This window comes from Choloepus didactylus, chromosome 1 (assembly GCF_015220235.1).
Source record: "Choloepus didactylus isolate mChoDid1 chromosome 1, mChoDid1.pri, whole genome shotgun sequence".
NCBI classification, from domain to species: Eukaryota; Metazoa; Chordata; class Mammalia; order Pilosa; family Megalonychidae; genus Choloepus; species Choloepus didactylus.
In genome coordinates, this window is record NC_051307.1 from 144,738,402 (window position 1) to 144,761,977 (window position 23,576).

General features: G+C 36.4%; 1 protein-coding gene across 2 annotated transcripts in view; it reads right to left on the reverse strand.

Annotated features, from left to right (window-relative positions):
- The window catches only part of EIF2A (eukaryotic translation initiation factor 2A), a 49,732-nt gene that overhangs the window by 24,138 nt on the left and 2,018 nt on the right, over positions 1-23,576 (reverse strand). For both annotated transcript variants that reach the window (XM_037842753.1, XM_037842763.1), the window contains exon 2: positions 4,293-4,362. In XM_037842753.1, coding sequence (XP_037698681.1) covers positions 4,293-4,362 — 70 coding nt within the window. The remainder of the gene's footprint in view (positions 1-4,292; positions 4,363-23,576) is intronic.

Here is a 23,576-nt window from a genome sequence, read left to right on the forward strand (position 1 = left end):
CAATCCACTTCTGGTATTTTGCATAATGGTATTTTGAAAATAACAAAAAAATGTGGTATTTGTCATAGAAGCTTGGCAAGATGCTATCTTTTCATTAATTCATCTTAAGATGCACTTCTGCAGTCACACAATAATCATAGCTTATAATCAGTTTGAGTGATCTAAACGTGTTTTCCCTCTCTCACACAAACAGCTTTGACCAATACTTACCTCATTCTTTTGCAAATCATTTCTGAAACTTAAGGCAGAATTTTATAATTATCTTTATTAAATTCTACCCTTTAGATTGTGGCCTATCATTCCAGCCTAAGACCTACTTAAGTTTTTATCTTTCTCCTTGAAAACAGTCATTCCTCAGATTTGTGTAATGCGTAAATTATAAAACACTGTTTCTCAACTATCATCTAAACAATTTATAAGAATGTCAAATGAGCTCTAAACAGGATCATATAGCTCCACGAAAGTCCCTTTCTTCAAACTAAAATCAACTTATTAATCAACTGAATTCACAAATCAAAACTAAGAACTCCTGTTATTTTCTTCATCCAACCCAAAGACTTTCTCGTTTTTTACTCTGCTAAAATCATGTTTCTAGTTCTATTGTTCTTAGCAAGCTCATTTTGACTCCAATAATCATCCCCTGATCTCAATGTTCACAAAGTGTCCATTTGATAACTCCTTCTTTAATTGTGTTCAGGAGTGAAGGCAAGTTTCTGGCTTTCTACCTACTGCCCTGGAGAAGTAACTAAAACCTGTAACTCACCACTCCACCATCTTGCCCCCTCAATTATATTTTTACAATTATTTTCATAATTTTGGCAATTGGGAATTTTCTCCATTTCCTTCTGGTACAATTTGTTAAATGACAAATTTCAAATATACACAAAAATAAAGAAAAGGTATGATAAAAATTGCCCCCACGCATCCATCATCGAGGCTTAAATAATTAACTCATAAACAACCTTGTTTAATCTACCTTCCACTTTTTTTTTAAATGCCAGAGTATTTTACAACAAAAACCAGATGTTATGTCATTTCACTCTATATTTCAGTATGCATCTCAAATTGATAAGGATATATTTTAAAAACATAATCACCACCATGTCACTTCATCTCACAAAATTACAATAACTCCTTCATATTGTCTAAAACCCAGTACTTGGCTTGGGTATCTAGGTTTTTTTTTAAAGCTCCCCAGGTAATTCTAATGTGCAGTCAAATCTGAGAACTACTTGCCTAGAAGCCTGACTCAGGTTTTCATTTAGGCAAGTTCTTCATAGATGCTACGCACTATGTAGCTCCTATTACAACTTATTAGGAGACACCTAATGTCTGGCTGTTGCACTCTTGATGCTGAGATAGTTCTGGACTCAGTTATATACCACCTCAGATTCACCCAGCTCTTCCTGCTCTCAACTGGCTACCTCATCCCCTAACACCACTGATTATTTCAGACTCTGCAGTTGAGAGTTGTACTTCAGTAGCAGGCAGAGAAGCTCTGATACTCGGATTCAACCTAAACAGACCAACAGAGGCTCTGGCTACAGAAGAATTTCTTACCCTTCCTCCCCACATCACTTCCCTTTTTCCCCTTCACTCCTGCTGCCTTGAGATTGTACACCCAAATGATGTATAGCACATAGCTTTGCCACAGACTGTTTTCCAGAGCAGTGCTTCCCAAACATTAATGTGCACACAAATCACCTGAGGATCTTGTTAAACTACAGATTCTGATTCTGTAGGTCAGGTAAGGCCTTAGATGCTGCCATTACTGCACTGGATCACAGGTGATGCCAATATGGCAGGTCTTGTTGGGCCCACATTTTCTGCAAGGTTCTAGAGAACTGTGCCTAATAAAAAATTGGTAAATAGATTCAGGTTTGATTTAAAAATTCCCCATCAAGACTTCATCTAATGGCTTCAATATCTTTTGGTGATCATCTGCGTAGATCTGTGTTTCTTAAAGTGGGGTCCCCAAACTAGCAGTATCATATTACCTGGCAACTTGTCAAAAACACAAATTTTCAGGTCCCACCCCAGACCTAATGAATCAGAAACTCTGGGAGTGGGGCCAATAAGGTGTATTTTAACAAGCCCTCCAGCTGACTCTGATGTATGCTAAAGTTTGAGAGCCACTGGCCTAGATTCATGATTTCTTTAGGATTATAAAATGATGATTATCCAGTCCCATCATTCCTTCTGCCTTTACCAGCTCGAATTCTTCTGTAAAGAAGAACTTCTCCTCAGCAACTATTTGGTTACCCTGAAAAACAATTTGCACTAATGCAAAATGTTATTACAAGGGAAAATTGTGGGGGTGGGAGCTGTATATGGGAACGCTGTACTTCCTGCATAATTTTTCTGTAAACCCACAACAGCTCTAAAAAATAAAGTTAAAAAGAAAAGAAAAGAAAAACAACAATTTGCACAGGACAGTCAAGACATATGCTTGTCATGGGACTGAGAAAGTCTTCTTGACCAAAAGGGGGAAGAGAAATGAAACAAAATAAAGTTTCAGTGGCTAAGAGATTTCAAATGGAATTGAGACGTCATTCTGGAGGTTATTCATATGCTTTATACAGATATCCCTTATTAGTTCTTAGTGTATTGGAATAGCTAGAAAGAAATACCTAAAACTGTTGAACTGCAACCCAGTAGACTTGAGTTTTGAAGATGACTGTGTAACTATGTAGCTTACACGGTGTGACGGTGTGATCATGAAAACCTTGTGGCTCACGCTCCCTTGAGCCAGTGTATGGACAGATGAGTAGGAAAAAGAGAACAAAAATTAAATGAATAATAGGGGGTTGGGGGGGATGGGATGTTGCGGGCATTCTTCTTTACTTGTATTTTTATTCTGATTTTTAATTTTTTGAAGTAATGAAAATGTTCAAAAATTGATTTTGGTGATGAATGCACAACTACATGATGGTGCTGTGAACAACTGTACACTGTGGATGACTGTAGGGTATGTGAACATATCTCAATAGAACTGAGTTGAGGAAAAAAAAGATACATGCTTGATTCCTTTTTTTATCTGTCAATTTTCAAAGCAATGAGCAAAGACTCCACAACCTTCAGTGCTGACCAATAAGGTTGAGGGAGGGGTATTTTTTGGAGCATTTATATATTTGACATGTTTTAATCCTTTTCATCATTATTCTTCTTAATGCCTAAACTGTCCCATATCAGTGTGTGAGCCCCTTCAAGTTGACTCCTATGACCCTTTGACAAAACTTAGGCAGCTTCCTTATTTTTGGGTACAAGATTCCTTCAGAGCAACTTTAACATTTTCTGTTCTAGACATGGAGTCAGCCACTTTTCCAAGGAGCTGGTTCATTTTAGTGAGAAATAATATTTAGAGATCAATGAGATCATAATCTATGAGGCAAGGATATTCATTGCTACTGGGTTATCAATGCTTCTAAGCCATTTTAGTGGACAGAGCTAGGAAGTACAAATGTTTTTATGAAAAGAAATCATGAGTCCATTTTGATATTTGAAAGTCTACCTCTTTACTCTTGTGATGAAAAATCTTGGTCCCTAGTAACATTAATATAATTACTTATTTACTTTATCCTACAGCAGACTCAAAGTATTATCAATTTTCTGTTAATAATAAAACTACTGAATGCATTCAAAATTTTTTCAGTTCTTCATATGGTTAACTTCATATAAAACTAGGCTCATTAGTTTCAGTTTTCCATTTTAATTTTTTAATATAGTTTTTAAAATTTAAAACAATTACATGGCCCAAAGTCAAAACTATATAACAAAATTCATTCACAGACATGTCCCCGGTTTCCTGTAACTCTCAGCTTATTGGCTTTTGGTTTACCCTTCCATTGTTTCTTTTAGGGGAAAACATTTATATATCTATTGAGTTATATATTACATATACATATTCATAGCTTCTTCTTTTCTTACACCTTTTTCATTTTTTGATTTCATGAAGATTACTGGCCATGGTCTGCTATCATGTTTACAAGTTTTATTCATTCCCTGAGATCAAATTCTTCTAAGCTACAGGCTTGCACTCAATTACACTAGTGTCTAAGCTTTCCCTTAATGTTGTTTCCCCTTTTTTTAACTAGGCTTAAGCTATTATTCTCAAACTTGAAGATCATTTTCCTTAAAAATGAATACGCATTCTTTCGGACTTCTGTTAGTATTACATAGGTCCCAAGAAACTAGTTTATCTTCCCCTTTATTGTTCAGAATATAACAGCAAAAGAAACTTTAGAATAGACTGCAGAGTTCCCTATACCATCACTCAACAAAATAAACCATACCTTGGAAACACTGTGCTTTCTGTAAAATGTGGGGGGCCATTCACCATGTAGAGTCCTTCTGATCCTCGGACTAAAGAAATGAAATCGAAAGAATCATCATTACTTTGCTAATAAAGAATAGGTTATCACAAAAATGTTTCAAAAAACAAAAAGCTTTCAGTCAAAATATAATTCAGGGGGCAAGATGGTGGAATGGTGAGTTATAGGTTTTAGCTACTTCTCCAGGGCAGTAGGTAGAAAGCCAGGAACTGTGTGGACCAGACACCGCAGAGCAATCTGACCTAGGGCATACCTCATACAACACTCACGAATGCATGGAACAGCTGAGATCAGCAAAATCTGTAAGATCTCCCAGCCAGGGGACCCACGCCCCTCCCTACCAGGCTCAGTCCCACGGGAGGAGTGGCCATCCCTGCTGGGAACCAGGAGGGAGAACTACAGTTGCAGCTCTGATTGAAAACTCAGACAGCGAATCAAAAATTGCAACCAGAGACAGACTGAGACCAGACACCTGAGAATCTGGGAGCAGTCAGCCCAGCTGAGAAGAGATAGGGCTAGCAAAAACAGCAACAGCAACAACAAAAAAAAACCCAGAAAATAAAAACAGAGACTTTTTGGAGGTCTGGGAACATAAAATGGAGAAGGGCAGGGCTCAAAAAGAATCAGGCGCATATGCAAATCCAGAGGGTGAGGACCCTTGTCTGAAGAGCCAGTTTCTCTGTTTCCGTGATTGTTCCTTAATGGCCCTAATCTCCTTGTCTCTCAGCATTTCAATAGCCCATTAGATCTGCAAGGAGGGCCCTTCTATTTCTTTTTCTTTTTTTTAATTTTTCTCTTTTTCTAAAACAATTACTCTATGAAGCCCATTACAGAAAGCCTCAAAGACTTGCAATTTGGGCCCAGGCAAGAGCAGAGCTAAGACAGCTCTGAGGGACAAAGCAATAAGTCTAGTGGCTGAGAAAATTCACTAAACACCGTAACTTCCCAAAAAAGGGGGAGTGTCCTCTTACAGCCATCTTCCTGGCAGGCTGGGAACACGCTTGCCCAGCGCCAGCGCCACAGCCCAGAGATGCCCCAAACAACCCAGTGTGACAGGAAGTGCTTCCAGCAACACACACATACCACAATATCTAGTGTGGACGACAGCCTTTCGGGCACCCACAGCTAAATTGTCCTGGAACTGGAAAGGCGGAGCTGTGTGAAAAGGGGGAAACTAACATGCCCCATTCAGCCATCATTTCGGCAGAGTGGAAATGCCCCGACACGGTCCTGTGGTCCAGAACCTCCCTTGAGGGATGGCACTCACCTGTGACACAGCACAGTTTTCCCTCAGCAGAGGGCATGGCTTGGAAGACGGACCTACTCACAAGTCCCAGGGACCCTACGCCAATACCAAGGACTTGTGGATCAGCGACAGAGACAAACTGTGGCAAGACTGAAGGATTAGACTACTACAACAGCTTTAAATCTCCAGGAACACCTGGGAGATTTGATTATTAAAGCCGCCCTCCACTCCCTACCTGCTCAGACACACGCCCCAAATTCGGGGCAGGCAGCACCAACTACACACGCAAACTTGATGCACCAATTCAACCCCCACAAGACCCAGACCCCACTCATCACAAAGACAAAGTTGGGGAGAACTAGCTTGAGGGGAATAGGTGGCTTGCGGATGTCACCTGCTGGTTAGTTAGAGAAAGTGTACTCCAACAAGCTGTAGATCTGACAAATTAAAGACAAGTGTTTGAATCAGTCTACATATCCTAAAAGAACCCAATCAAGTTAAGCAAATGCCAAGAGGCCAAAAACAACAGAAAATTTTAAAGCATATGAAAAAACTAAACAATATGGATAACCCAAACCCAAACACCCAAATCAAAAGATCAGAGGAGACACAGTACTTGGAGCACTTAATCAAAGAACTAAAGACAAACAACAAGAACATGTCACAGGATATAAAGGACATGAAGAAGACCCTAGAAGAGCATAAAGAAGAAATTGCAAGAGTAAATAAAAAAATAGACAATCTTATGGAAATAAAAGAAACTGTCGACGAAATTAAAAAGATTCTGGATACTCATAGTACAAGACTAGAGGAAGCTGAACAGTGAATCACCGACCTTGAGGATGACAGAACGGAAAATGAAAGAACAAAAGAAAGTATGGGGAAAAAATTGAAAAAATCAAAATGGACCTCAGGGATATGATAGATAATATAAAACGTCCAAATACAAAACTCATTAATGTTTCAAAAGGGGAAGAGAAGGGTAAAGGTCTAGGAAGAATATTCAAAGAAATTGTTGGGGAAAACTTCCCAAACCTTCTAAACAACATAAACACACAAGTCATAAATGCCCAGCGAACTCCAAATAGAATAAATCCAAATAAACCCACTCCGAGACATATTCTGATCAGATTCTCAAATAATGAAGAGAAGGAGCAAGTTCTGGACACAGCAAGAGAAAAACAATTCACCACTTACAAAAGCAAACAGCATAAGACTAAGCAGTGACTACTCAGCGGCCACCATGGAGGCGAGAAGGCAGTGGCATGACATATTTAAAATTCTGAGAGAGAAAAATTGCCAACCAAGAATTCTTTATCCAGCAAAACTCTCCTTCAAATTTGAGGGAGAGCTTACAATTTTCACAAACAAACAAATGCTGAGAGAATTTGTGAACAAGAGACCTGCCCTACTTGAAATACTAAAGGGAGCCCTACTGACAGAGAAACAAAGGAGAGAGAGAGATGGAGAAGGGTTCAGTACTAAAGAGATTCAGTATGGGTATGTTAAAGGACATTAAGAGAGAGAGGAAAAAAATATATCTGACAAACATAAACCAAAGGATAGGATGGCTGATTCAAGAAATGCCTTCACAGTAATAATGTTGAATGTAAATGGATTAAACTCCCCAATTAAAACATATAGATTTGCAGAATGGATCAAAAAATATGAACCATCAATATGTTGCATACAAGAGACTCATCTTAGACACAGGGACACAAAGAAATTGGAAGTGAAAAGATCGAAAAAAATATTTCATGCAAGCTACAGCCAAAAGAAAGGAGTAGCAATATTAATCTCAGATAAAATAGACTTTAAATGCAAGGATGTTCTGAGAGACAAAGAAGGCCACTACATACTAATAAAAGGGGTAATTCAACAAGAAGAAGTATCATAAATCTTTATGCACCCAATCAAGGTGCCACAAAATACATGAGATAAACACTGGCAAAAGTAAAGGAAGCAATTGATGTTTCCACAATAATTGTGGGAGATTTCAACACATCACTCTCTCCTACAGATAGATCAACCAGACAGAAGACCAATAAGGAAACTGAAAACCTAAACAATCTGATAAATGAATTTGATTTAACAGACATATATAGAACATTACATCCCAAATCACCAGGATATACATTCTTCTCTAGTGCTCACGGAACTTTCTCAAGAATAGATGATATGCCAGGACATAAAACAAGCCTCAATAAATTTAAAAAAATTGAAATTATTCAAAGCACATTCTCTGACCACAATGGAATACAATTATAAGTCAATAACCATCAGAGACTTAGAAAATTCACAAATACCTGGAGGTTAAACAACACACTTCTAAACATTCAGTGGGTTAAAGAGGAAACAGCAAGAGAAATTGCTAAATATATACAGATGAATGAAAATGAGAACACAACATATCAAACCTATGAGATGCAGCAAAAGCGGTACTGAGAGGGAAATTTATAGCACAAAATGCATACATCAAAAAGGAAGAAGGAGCTAAAATCAAAGAACTAATGGAGCAACTGAAGAAGCTAGAAAATGAACAACAAACCAATCCTAAACCAAGTAGAAAAAAAGAAATAATAAGGATTAAAGCAGAAATAAATGACATAGAGAACAAAAAAATAAGAGAGAGAATAAATCACACCACAAGTTGGTTCTTTGAGAACATCAACAAAATTGACAAGCCCCTAGCTAGACTGACAAAATCAAAAAGAGAGAAGACCCATATAAACAAAATAATGAATGAGAAAGGTGACATTACTACGGATCCCGAAATTTTAAAACTATAAGATGATACTATGAACTACTGTATGCCAACAAACTGGATAATGTAGAGGAAATGGACAATTTCCTGGAAACATATGAACAACCTAGACTGACCAGGGAAGAAATAGAAGACCTCAACCAACCAATCACAAGCAAAGAGATCCAATCAGTTATCAAAAAACTTCCCACAAATAAATGCCCAGGGCCAGATGGCTTCACAGGGGAATTCTACCAAACTTTCCAAAAAGAACTGACACCAATCTTACTTAAGCTTTTTCAAAACATTGAAGAAAATGGAACATTACTTAACACATTTTATGAAGCTAACATCAATCTAACGTGAAAACCTGGCAAAGATGCCACAAAAAAGGAAAACTACAGGCTAATCTCCCTAATGAATACAGATGCAAAAATTATCAACAGAATACTTGCAAATTGAATCCAAAGACACATTAAAAAAATCATACACCATGACCAATTCCAGGCATGCAAGGATGGTTCAACATAAGAAAATCAATCAATGTATTACAACACAGTAACAAATCAAAAGAGAAAAATCAAACGATCATCTCAATAGATGCTGAAAAAGCTTTTGAGAAAATGCAACATCCCTTTACGGCAAAAACACGTTAAAAGGTAGGAATTAAAGGAATCTACCTCAATATGATAAAGAGTACATATGAAAAGCCCACAGGCAGCATAGTACCCAATGGTGAGAGACTGAAAGCCTTCCCTCCAAGATCAGGAACAAGACAAGGATGCCCGCTGTCACCACTGTTATTCAACATTGTGCTGGAAGTGCTAGCCAGGGCAATGAGGCAAGACAAAGAAATAAAAGGCATCCAAGTTGGAAAAGAAGAAGTAAAACTGTCATTATTTGCAGATGATATGATCTTATATCTGGAAAACCCTGAGAAATTGACATTACAGCTACTAGAGCTAATGAAAAAATTTAGCAAAGTAGCGGGATACAAGATTAATGCACATAAGGCAGGAATGTTTCTATATGCTAGAAATGAACAAACTGAAGAGACACTCAAGAAAAAGATACCATTTTCAATAGCAACTAAAAAAATCAAGTACCTAGGAATAAACCAAAGATGCATAAGACCTATACAAAGAAAATGACATAAATCTAAAAGAAATAGAAAGGGACCTTAAAAGATGGAAAAACATTCCATGTTCATGGATAGGAAGGCTAAATGTCATTAAGATGTCACTTCTGCCCAAACTCACCTACAGATTCAATGCAATCCCAATCAAAATTCCAACAACCTACTTTGCAGACTTGGAAAAGCTAGTTATCAAATGTATCTGGAAGGGGAAGATAGGTCAAATTGCTAAAAACACTCTAAAAAAGAAAAATGAAGTGGGAGGACTTATACTCCCCAACTTACAAGCTTATTAGAAAGCCACAGTCGTCAAAACAGCATGGTACTGGCACAAAGACAGAAACATTGATCAACGGAATTGAATTGAGAATTCGGAGATAGACCCCCAGATCTACAGCCGACTGATCTTTGGTAAGTCCCCCAAACTCAAAGAACTGGGGCATAACAGTCTTTTCACCAAATGGGGCTGGGAAAGTTGGATATCCATATCTAAAAGAATGAAAGAGGACCCCTACCTCACACTCTACACAAAAATTAACTCAAAGTGGATCAAAGGCCTCAATATAAAAGATAGTACCGTAAAACTCCTGGAAGACAATGTAGGGAAACATCTTCAAGACCTTGTATTAGGCGGCCACTTCCTACACCTTACACCCAAAGCAGAAGCAACAAAACAAAACAAAAAAAATAGATAAATGGGAACTCCTCAAGCTTAGAAATTTCTGTACCTCAAAGGGATTTATCAAAAAGGTGAAGAGGCAGCCAACTCAATGGGAAAAAGTTTTTGGAAACCATGTATCTGACAAAAGACTGATATCTTGCATATATAAAGAAATCCTACAACTCAATGACAATAGTACAGACAGCCCAATTATAAAATGGGCAAAAGAAATGAAAAGACAGTTCTCTGAAGAGGAAATACAAATGGCCAAGAAACACAAGAAAAAATGTTCAGCTTCACTACCTATTAGATAGATGCAAATTAAGACCACCATGAGATACCATCTCACACCAATTAGAATGGCTGCCATTAAACAAACAGGAAACTACAAATGCTGGAGGGGATGTGGAGAAATTGGAACTCTTATTCATTGTTGGTGGGACTGTATAATGGTTCAGCCACTCTGGAAGTCAGTCTGGCAGTTCCTTAGAAATCTAGATACAGAGTTACCCTTCGATCCAGAGATTGCACTTCTCAGTATATACCTCAAAGATCTGAAAGCAGTGACATGAACAGATATCTGCACGCCAATGTTCATACCAGCCTTATTCACAATTTCCAAGAGATGGAAACAACCCAAATGTCCTTCAACAGATGAGTGGATAAATAAAACATCATATATACACACGATGGAATACTACCCAGCAGTATGAAGGAATGATGTCGTGAAACATATGACAACATGGATGAACCTTGAAGACATAATGCTGAGCAAAATAAGCCAGGCACAAAAAGAGAAATATTATATGCTACCACTAACGTGAACATTGAAAAATCTAAAATAAATGGTTTATAATGTAGAACATAGGGGAACTAGTGATAGAGAGCAATTAAGGAAGGGGGAGTGATAACCCAATAAGAACAGATAAGCTATCATGGGTAAATTTAATATTCTGGGAATGCCCAGGAATGACTACGGTTGTTAATTTCTGGTGGGTATGGCAGGAACAGGTTCACAGAAATGTTGCTATAGTAGGTTAGTGGCAGAGTAGGGACATGGTGGAAGTAAAGTAGTTATCTTAGGTTAGTTGTCTTTTTCTTACTCCCCGGTTATGGTTTGTTTGAAATGTTTTTTATTGTATGTTTTTCTTTTAATTTTTTTTTGATATAGTTAATAGTTAATTTTTTTAAAAAAGAGTTAATTAAAAAAAAAAAAAAAAAAAAAACAATGAAAAAAATATGCAGAGTCCCCCTGAGGAGCTGGTGGAGAATACAGGGGTCTCGGGCTTCCGCATCTCGATGGTTGCTGATGTGCTCACAGATATAGGGACTGGTGGTTTGATGGGCTGAGTCCTCTACCACAGGACTTGCCCTTGGGAAGACTGTTGCTGCAAAGGACAGGCCAGACCTCCCTATAATTGTGCCTAAGAGCCTCCTCCTGAATGCCCCTTTGTTGCTCAGATGTGGCCCTCTCTCTCTAACTAAGCCAACTTGGCAGGTGAAATCACTGTCCTCCCCTCTAAGTGGGATCTGACACCGAGGCAAGTCAATCTCCCTGTCATTGTGGAATATGACTCCCAGGGAAGAATCTAGACCCGGCATTATGGGATAGAGAACATCTTCTTGACCAAAAGGGGGATGTGAAAGGAAATGAAATAAGCTTCAGTGGCAGAGAGATTCCAAAAGGAGCCGAGAGGTCACTCTGGTGGGCACTCTTATGCACAATTTAGACAACCCTTTTTGGGTTCTAAAGAATTGGGGTAGCTGGTGGTGGATACCTGAAACTATCAAACTACAACCCAGAACCCATGAATCTCGAAGACAATTGTATAAAAATGTAGCTTATGAGGGGTGACAATGGGATTGGGAAAGCCATATGGACCACACTCCCCTTTGTCTAGTTTATGGATGAATGAGTAGAAAAATAGGGGAAGGAAACAAACAAACAAACAGACAAAGGTACCCAGTGTTCTTTTTTATTTCAATTGCTCTTTTTCACTTTAATTATTATTCTTGTTATTTTTGTGTGTGTGCTAATGAAGGTGTCAGGGATTGATTTAGGTGATGAATGTACAACTATGTAATGGTACTGTGAACAATCAAATGTACGATTTGTTTTGTATGACTGCATGGTATGTGAATATATCTCAATAAAATGAAGATTAAAAAACAAAAAAACAAAAAAAACAGCCCAGGCCATGGAAAAAAAAAAATCTTCTGTAAATCTATAATTTTGTGAAAATAACAAGAAAAAGAAGGAGGAGGGGGAAGAAAAGAGAAAGAGGAAGAAGGAAAAGAAGAAAGTTGCTGTTGGCAGCCATCTTAAAATCACACTGGGTAAGGCCAACTGAGGATGGAAGAGGCCCAGAGGAAAGAAAGCCAAGAAATGGACCTGGTGACTTTGTTTTAATTAAGCTTTGAATCTGCGTTGACCCTAAACTTTTCAGCTCACATGAGTCAAATAATTCCTATTCACAGGCATCGCCTGTGAAATGTATAATTCATCAAAGCCCAGCTGGAAGTTGCTAGATTTCTTTTTCTTTCATTCCTTTTTTTATTTAAAGCAGTTTTATTGAGATATATTCACATACCATACAATCCATCCAAAGTGTACAATCAATGGCTTTTAGTATAATGAGTTGTACATTCATCATCACATCAATTTTGGAAAATTTTCATTACTACAAAAAGAAAAGCCCTATACCCTTTAGCAGTCACCTCTCAATCCCTCTATCCTTCCTCAGCCCTACATAACCACTAATCTAATACCATCTCTATAAATTTATTTATATTTACATTTTAAAAAATGGAATTATACTATATGTAGTACTTTGCATCTGGTTTCTTTCACTTAATATAATGATTTTCTAAATTATTGCAGTTTTTTTAAATTAGAGAAATTGTAGGTTTACAGAAAAGCAATGTAAAAAACAACATTTCCATGTACCCCTATATTGTTGACACTTTGCAATAGTGTGGTACCTTTGTTGTAACTGATGAAAGAATATTAAAATATTACTGTTAAAAAAAAAAAAAAAAGGAAATGAAACAAGCTTCAGTGGCAGAGAGATTCCAAAAGGAGCCGAGAGGTCACTCTGGTGGGCACTCTTACACACAATACAGACAACCCTTTTTAGGTTCTAAAGAATTGGGGTAGCTGGTGGTGGATACCTGAAACTATCAAACTACAACCCAGAACCCATGAATCTTGAAGACAATTGTATAAAAATGTAGCTTATGAGGGGTGACAATGGGATTGGGAAAGCCATAAGGACCACACACCCCTTTGTCTAGTCTATGAATGGATGAGAAGTAAAATAGGGGAAGGAAACAAACAAACAAATAGACAAAGGCACCCAGTGTTCTTTTTTACTTTAATTGCTCTTTTTCACTTTAATTATTATTCTTGTTATTTTTGTGTGTGTGCTAATGAAGGTGTCAGGGATTGACTTTGGTGATGAATGTACAACTATGTAATGGTACCGTGAACAATCGAATGTACGATTTGGTTTGTATGACTGCATGGTACGTGAATATATCTCAATAAAATGAATATTAAAAAAAAAAAAAAAAAGACACACAGTAAAAACCCAGAGAGCATAGAGAAAAGCCCCAGAGAAGCTACAAGAGGACCCTCAGAATCTCCGAGAGGAAGTCACTGGAACCAGAAGCTGAAAGCAACAAAACCAAGAGTGAAGGGCCAGCAGAGGTGTCCCAGTTACCAGTGCCTGTCTTCAGAGAAGGTATCATCCTGTTGATGCCTTAATTGAGACATTTTCAAGGCCTTAGAACTGTAAAGTTGTAAGCTAATGAATCTCCATTGTAAAAACCAAAAAAGAAATATACATGTATAATTTAAATCACTAAAAATTTTCATAGAAGTATAGAATATCAGCATTAAAAGCACACATTTCCTTACCCTGTTGCATAAAATCATTTAACCACTGGGAGATAAATAGGTAATATTACTCTGTTTTTTTTTCCTATAAAATATATTCATTTACTCTCTAGGGAGTTACCTCAATAAATCTACTTTTATCTATTTAATAAGAAACTTATGCATGTGCATTGATATACATTATATTTCTTCATTCACATGAAAAAAGCTATATTACTTTTGTTTTTGTTTTGCTTTCTAACCTCAATTTCAAAATACATGAATGTTGTAATCTTAGATACAGAATTAGAAGCTAAACTCAATATTCTTTATATCAGCTTACACTCAAGTAATTTTTATAAAAAGAGACTCAATATCACCAGTGAATAACTGTCCAATATTTAGGAGGTAAAACTGACAGGAGTTGATGATGAATTGCTATTTTATCAGTCAGAATTTTTGCTATCAGCAACAGTATAAGGGCTGAAGAAAAAAAGTTTCAGTGAGGTCTAGGGCTACCACTACATGCTTCCTTTTCTGAAAGCTATTCACAAATCTCCCACCCTTCACTTGGTTATGAGAAAGCACCAAAATTGATAAAAAGGGAGCATCCTTGGCTCCAACTCTGATCTTTACTTCCTTTCCCTTTTCAGAAGATAATTGTTAGAATTCTGATATTCTACCTGAGAATTAACTAGTTCACTTTTCAGGTATCCTACTGTCCAAGAGTAAATAATTTAAAATAAAAAAAAACACTGATGAACAAGACAAAATCTCTGCCTTCATGGAGCTTCCATTGTAGTAGAGAAATGGAATATAGACAAGTAAACACACACTTGAATGACGAGATTGATAGATATTCACAAGTATACAGCCGGATACCCTATCTCCTCATAGTCAGGGAACTGGACTGAGCTATTTGGGGAGAACTGCTGGCCCTCAGGGTAGTTTGTCCTTGAAGAAAACAGAGCCTAGCAAAGTCCTCTGCCCATATGAGAATCCAAACTTCTTACACCATGGCTCTATATGATCCGGTCCCTGTATAGCTCTACTAGGTGCTAAACATTAGGGGAAAAAATTTCTTTTTTAATGAATCCATTGCTGCATGCAAGACAGTGATTTCAAAGGACTCAGACTATTGATCACCTTAAATGAAGCACTGAACATACTGATTCTAAAAATTTCTAATGACATTTAGAAAATGTTTTGCACCAGAGAATGTTTCCCTAGAATATTTTAAAAAGATTAATTCTTTAGCATCAAAATTTGCTTACCAGAAGGGCAAAGCAGTGTCACTTCTCATTACCAAATCAATCATTTGCTGCAATACCACATATAATAGATTTAGAAGAGAACACACAGTTCTTTTCTTAACACTATATTTAAGTTTGTGATAACATTTATTTGAGGGATTAATCAAAAATGAATTTCTCAAACTAAAAAGCCTATAAACCAGATTTTACCTTATTCTGAAGTTACAAAATTATTTTGTCAGATTCATGAGGTCCCACAAACTGCAGTGGTAACTTACACTAGGAGCTCTTTCAGAATTCATGCACAGGTCTAGAATAGCAAAATTGCATGTCACCAGTGTAGTCCCAATGAAGCAGCAGAGTAACTAGAAAATATGCCACCTGATGACATAATCAAACCATGTTCTACTGCCTTCAACTGCTGGCACCAAGGACATAAGCCTGAACTGACTGGCAAAAAAACAAAAACACAACTTTTCCCCAGCTTATCTTAGTTTTCTGCATTCTTCTTATGATACTTGCAACTAGTGACCTTGGTCCTTCATATTTGTTGACTTTATATTTATCATTAATTACAATGTTTACTTGGGGAAAATTCTAAGTTTTTGTACATTACTAAAGTGGCAGCTGTATCCCTTAACCCATGAAGGCAACCCTTTCAGCTACAGCAGTAAGAAGTTTTAGGATATTCAGGGCAACTAACAGAAAGTTTTCCTTTTATAAAATTTCTATTTCCTACCTACATCTCAAACTAAGACACAGACAGGTGAAAGACCCTAAAGGAACAGAATGGAAAACAACCACCTGACCCACTCTCTTTCATACAGACCATCAACCCCAAATCTTAGAAGGCAACCATGCTGGTTTAGATATACTATGTCCCCCCAAAATCATTTTCTTTAATGCAATCTTGTGGGGGCAGACTGATTAGTCTGTTGATTAGGGTGGAAACTCTGATTAAATTATTTCCATGGAGGTATGGACCCTGCCTACTCAGGGTAGGTCTTGATTAGTTCACTGCAGTATTTAAGAGAGAAGCTAAGAGCTGACACAGACGCAGATGTTTGCCAACCTTAGAAATGCTTGGAGATGCAGACAGAAGGAAGCTTGGAGATGCCAAACAAAGAGATGAAGCCCAGGGTTTGCCCCAGAGAGGCTAAGAGAGAGACCCAGAGACATTTTGGAGAAAGCCATTTTGAAATACAATCTGGGAGAAAAGGACCAGCAGACACTGGTCATGTGCCTTCCCAGCTGACAGAGGTGTTCTGGATGCCACTGGCCATCCTTCAGTGAAGGTATCGTCTTGTTGATGCCTTAGTTTGGACATTTTTATGGCCTCAGAACCGTAAATTTATAACCAAACAAACCCCCTTTAAAAAAGCCAATCCATTTCTGGTATTTTGCATAATGGCAGCATTGGCAAACTGAAACAGCAACACTTGAGAGAAAAGCCAGTGTGAAAAGTGCCATGTTTTCCCTTCTTAAGTAGCATTTAAAGTGTTGTGTGGTTCCCAATTCCTAAATTTAGTATGCTTCTGCAGAAGCAAAATCTTGAGTAAAATTAATCAACCACTTTTCAACTGCATAACGTTTAGAATGTTTGCATTCTAAATAAAGAACACTTTAAAATCAAAGATCCAAGTTATGGTTTCATTTCTATCACATTCTTGAAATGACAAAATTGTTGTGATACACAAAATATCTGTGGTCGCAAAGGGTTAGGGTTGGAGGGATCTAACTATAAGAGGTTAGCAAAGGGAGTTTCTTTGTGATGATGGAGCATGTCTGTATCCTGATAACTGGTGGTTATGTGAATCCACATATGCGATAAAATTTCTTAGTATTAGCATAGTACTCAATGGCCAGAGATTGAAAGTCTTCCCTCTAAGATCAGGAACAAGACAAGGATGCCCGCTGTCACCACTATTACTCAACATTGTGCTAGAAGTACTAGCCAGAGCAATCTGGCAAGACAAAGAAATAAAAAACATCCAAATTGGAAAGGAAGAAGTAAAACTGTCATTATTCACAGATGATATGATCTTATATTTGAAAAACCCTGAGAAGTCAATGCCATAACTACTCGAGCTAATAAGCAAATTTAGCAAAGTGGCGGGATACAAGATTAACATACATAAGTCAGTAATGTTCCTGTACACTAGAAATGACCTAACTGAAGAGGCACTCAAGAAAAAGATCTCATTCTCAATAGCAACTAAAAAAATCAAGTACCTAGGAATAAACTTAACCAAAGATGAAAAGACCTATACATAGAAAATTACATAACTTTACTAAAAGAAATAGAAGGGGACCAAAAAAGATGGAAAAATATTCCATGTTCATAGATAGGAAGGCTAAATGGCATTAAGATTCTACCCAAACTCTTCTAGAGATTCAATGCAGTTCCAATCAAAATTCCTATAACCTACTTTGCAGACTTGGAAAAGCTAATTATCATATTTATTTGGAAGGGAAAGATGTCTTGAATTGCTAAAAACATTCTAAAGAAGTAATATGAAGTGGAAGGTCTTACACTTCCTGACTTTGAAGCTTACTATAAAGCCACAGTAGTCAAAACAGCATGGTATTGGCACAAAGATAGATTACTGATCAATGGAATCAAATTGAGAATTCGGAAATAGACCCCAGATCTATGGACAACTGATCTTTGATAAGGCCCCCAAACTCAATGAACTGGGACATAACAGTCTCTTCAACAAATGAAGCAGGAAGAACTGGATATCTATATCCAAAAGAATGAAAGAGGACCCCTACCTCACACCCTACACAAAATTAACAAAAATTAACTCAAAGTAGATCAAACTCCATAAAACTTCTTAATGTGGGGAAACATCTTCAAGATTTTGTATTAGGAGGTTGCTTCTTAGACGTCACACCCAAAGCACAAGCAACGAAAGAAAAAACAGATAAATGGTAATGCCTCAAAATTAAAAGTTTCTGTACCTCAAAGGAATTTGTCAACTCAATGGGAAAAAATATATGGAAACCCTGTATCTGATAAAAGACTGATACCTTGCACGTATAAAGAAATCCTACAACTCAATTACAATAGTACAAACAGCCCAATTATAAAATGGGCAAAAGATTTGAAAAGACATTTCTGTGAAGAAGAAATACAAATGGCTAAAAAACACATAAAAAAATATTCATCTTCATTAGGTATTAGGGAGATGCAATTTTAGACTACAATGAGATATCATCTCACACCAATCAGAATAGCTGTCACTAAGTAACAAGAAACTACAAATGCTGGAGAGGATGTGGAGAAATTGGAACTCTTATTCATTGCCAGTGGGATTGTATAATGGTACAGCCACTCCGGAGGAGAGTCTGGCAGTTCCTTATCAAATTACCCTACAATCCAGCAATTTCACTTCTCGGTATATACCCAGATCTGAAAGCAATGACACGAACAGATACTTGCACACCTATGTTCATAGCAGCATTATTCACACTTGCCAAGAGATGGAAACAATCCAAATGTCCTTCAACAGATGAGTGGATGAACAAAATGTGGTATATACACCCAACGGCATACTAGGCGGCAGTAAGAAGGAATGAGGTCATGAAACATATGACAACATGGATGAACCTTGAAGACATAATGCTGAATGAAATAAGCCAGACACAAAAAGAGAGAGATTGTATGTTACCACTAATTTGAACTCTGTGAAAAATGTAAAATAAATGTTTTATATTGTAGAATGTAGGGAACCAAGAGATAGACAGCAACTAGTAAAGGGGGAATGATAGTCTAATAAGAACAGATTTTTGAAAAATGTAAAACAAATGGTTTATAATGTAGAATGTAGGGGAACTAGCAATAGAGAGCAATTAAGGAAGGGGGAATGATAACCCAATAAGAACAGATAAGCTATTGTGGGTAAATTTAACGTTCTGGGAATGCCCAGGAATGACTATGCTCTGTTAATTTCTCATGGGTATGGTAGGAACAAGTTCACAGAAATGTTGCTATATTAGGTTATTTTCTTGGGATAGATTTAGGAACATGTTGGAAGTAAAGTAGTTATCTTAGGTTAGTTGTCTTTTTCTTACTCCCTGGTTATGGTTTGTTTGAAAAGTTTTTTATTTTATGTTTTTTTAATTTTTTTTTATATAGTTGATTTTAAAAAAAGTTAATTAAAAAAAATGAAGAACAGATTTAAGATACTGAAAGTAATCTTAATGATATGGGAATGCTCAGGAATGACTACGGTTTTTAAGTTTTCTTGGGGTATGGTAGGAACATATTGTAAGTAATGTAGTTATTTTAGGTTATTTGTTTTTCTTATTCCTTTGTTTTGTTTGAATTGGTTTTTTTTCCTAATTTTTTGATAAAGTATAAAAAAACTCTTAGTTTTATGCATGTGCACACACACACACAAACACAGAGTCCACATAAAAACTGGTGAAATCTGAATAAGGACTGTGATTTAGTAAATACTACTGTACCAGTGTCAATTCCCTGGTTTTGATAATGTATTACCGTTATGTAAGATGTTATTGTTGAGGAAAGCTGGGTGAAGGGTACACATAAACTCTTTGTACTCCTTTGCAACTTCTTTTGAGTCTTAAATTACATCAAAATAAAAAGCTTTTTAAAAATTCCAGTCATTTTCAGTAATGCTTTGTTCACAATATGGCAAGAAATAAAACCAATTGAAAGTTTAAGTTCAACATTTCCCGAGAATGGTTTTATTTGGGAATACTGGAAGAAAGTGCCAAATCATAATCAAATATGGAATAGACCAGAATTTCAAGGCAAAACATATTGCAGGAGACACAAGTTCACACAAAAGGTTGATGATATTGTTAGCCCCCATTAAATAAGACAACCTTTTTTGTACACGATTCTTTGCAATAGATATGTCCAGTTTAGAGGAACCAGTTATCAACTGAATTCATCATAAAAATCATATGAGGTCATCATAATTTTCTTCATGTATTAAGCCACTATTTAAAACTATTTTATTTCACACTTCTCTATACAGAAGCCTAACTATGAGAAAGTGCTGAGACACTTTGAGACCAATAAAATACTTCACTAGATTTATCAGTTTGAGCAACCTCCTCACTAAAATTTGAATAAACAGGTATAAAAACAAAGTTTATTAGGAGAAACACAAAATCAGGTTATAATTAAACATAAACTATTTTACCAGATCATTAAAGCAAAAATAAATATGGACTCAAAATCTTTTTAATGACTGAAACAATTTTTTCCTACATATTACTTTCTAATGAGGAATTCATTTTAATTAGAAGTGCCTGAACATGAAATAGTAAACAGAAAGTTGAGATTGCTTAAGATAATGTATTCAGACTTGGTGACATTCTGTTTTTCATGATTTTCCCCTTTAATCAAAGGGGATCAGTTAATGCATAAAGGATGCAGGGTTTCTGTTCAGGGGAAAGGAAAAAATTTGGTAACAGATGGTGATGATGGTAGCCCATCATTATGAATGTGATTAATGCCACTGAATTGTATGCTTGGGAGTGGCCGAGATGGAAAATTTTGTTATATATGTGTTACCACCACTGAGAGAGAAAGAGAGAGAGAGAGACTAAAGACTCAGTGACAAATTAAAAGTAATACGTGATCCTGGATTGGATGTAATAATGGGGAAAAGGCTCAAAAGAACATTATTAACACAGGAAAAAATAAGAATATTGACTGTATGCTTTATATCTACGTTAAATTTCTAGAGCTTGATAGCTGTTCTTAAAGTGTTTACATAAGTGAGTGTTAGAAGATGTACACGGGTAACTGTTAAGATGAGCATGATGTAGGCAACGTACTCTCAAACATTTAGAAAATAGAGAGATGAGAGAAAGGAAGGTAGGAAATAGGAAGGAAGGAAGGAAGGAAGGAAAAAAAGTAACAAAAGTGGCAAAATGCTAATAGTTGGTAATTCTGGGTATCTGAGTGGGAGTTCTATGGAGTTTCAGTATTATTTTTGCAACTTTTGTGTAAGTTTGAAATTATTTCAAAATAAACAGTTAAAAAGGGGGGGGTGGGATTAGCAACAAGTTCTATCAGAAAAAGCAATCTAGAATGCAAACGGTTTTTCATTAAAGGAAAAAATAAATGCTGGATTTTCACCCAGAATAACTGTTTCAACAAAACAATTTCATTAAATGTTGTACCTACATAGCATCTCTTCTAAACTTACTAGCTATTCTGGATGCTCATATATCAATTATTGCTTTCTAAGCCTGAGTTAAAATGAGAAAAACACTGGCTTCAAAACACAAAGGCCCTATGTCAGGGATAAGGTGATTATTAAAATATGAGACTTTTTCTGACCTTTACATCCAATGAACTACAAATCGATTTAGGAAAATTACTCAAATTTGAATAAACTATCTCAAGGACCTCAACTGGGTAAGCTGATTATACACTGTGGGTTTTAGATGCCCAGCATCCAGATTTCCTTCTTTTGGAGATCCTAGTTTCCCTTTGGAGAACCATCCAAGGTTGAGGATATGTTTGGTCCTGGCCAATTTGAAGAACTGATTGACTCAAAGATGAACAAGGGTCAAGCCAAGCCAAAAGATAGCCTTGAGACTTTTGCTGGGATTACTGGCAAAGAGGTACTCTTTCCTTTGAGTATGGTTAGCTGGTTGAATAAAAGCCTAGAGCTTCCAAGTAGAAAGTTAGTCTGAGAATGAATTTAGTCCAGAGGGAAGCAGGAGCCTAAGCATGGAGAAAATCAGATTTTTTGGAGTCATTTCAGTACGTAGATCCAGGTTACCTGAAAAGAAATAAAATTCTTTTCTTCACCTGCTTTAGCTTTTTGTCATTTCCAATTAAGTCACGACTAATAAAATTTACTAGATAATCTCCAAATTATGGTTATAAAATTCCATGAATATAAATTTAATAAAAAAATTTTGGAAGTAAAAGCATCTATTGTTTACTGAACCATCTATACTAAGAATGTTTAAAAGCGGTGTTTTAGTGAAAGAAAAATGAGCCACTACTAGGTATATACCCAAATAATTGAAAGCAGGGACTCAGATATTTGCACAACAATGTTTGTAGCGGCATTATTCACAATTACCAAAAGACAGAAGCAACCCAAAAGCTCATCAACCAATGAATGGGTAAACAAATGTGGTATATACATACAATGAAATATTATTCAGCTGTAAAAAGGAATGAAGTCCTGATACGTATGACAACATGGATGAACCCTGAAGACATCATATTTAGTGAAATAAGCCAGACACAAAAGGCCAAATATTGTTATGATCTCACTGTTTTGAAACAAATAGAATAAGCAAACTCATAGAGTCAAAATCTAGACTACAGGTTACCAGGCGACAGGGTGGGGAGAGGGAATAGGAAGTTAAGGCTTAAAATGAACAGGGTTCCTTAAGATCAAAACCCTTGATCTTAAGCATTTCAAGAAAATTGCCATTCTTGGTTAAAATGACAATAAATGACTACAAAGCGGCTGTTCTTCATTAATTTATTCCTCCATCAAACGTTTAGAGTGCTTATTGTTTACCAAGCACTGTTATTTGTATTGATACAGTGTTCTTGCCATCAAGGGGCTCACAGTCTAGCAGGGGAGAAAAACATCTGAATAGTGACATAATTATCCCACATAATAGTGGGGAAAAAAAAAATTCAAGCATATATGAGGTACAAAAATAGCCCAGAGGAGTGACTGACCATTTCTGGAAAGACTGAGAAATGACTTCACAGAAGAATGATAGTCTGAGAAGAATTTTAAAAGATGAAACGAAGTTTGCCAAATGAACAAAAGGAACAGTACAGTCCTAGGCTGAAGAAATAGGTTGTTTAAAGGTATTTATAAGCAGTTCAGAATCAATGGACCACAAAATAGTGGCAAGGAAATGAATAACTCTGAAGAGCTATTCAAAATTATAAAGGGATTTGCATGCTATGCCGAACAGGATGGAATTTACTCTATAAGGAGTAAGGAGCCACTACAAAGATTTTTAAAGGGGAGAATATTTATCAGATTTAAAAATGTACTAATTTTTATTAGAGTTCAAATAAGCATTTAGTATTTGAAAAATTGTAATTTAAATTTAAGCTACCTTTATAAAGCTATAGAAAAAATTCATTTAATTATATAATTATGCCTTTTAAACAGTCTTGGCCTAGAATATTCTCTAGCAAATTGGAATCGATGTTCCATTTGATGAATGAATTATGATAGGCAAACTGAATATGAGTGGGCATGGTACCTAATAAATACCAAAGAGCTTAAAACAGAGAATGGCAAAATGCTCAAAAGTTTTTTAAGGTTGCTATTAAATCTCAGGGGGAATAC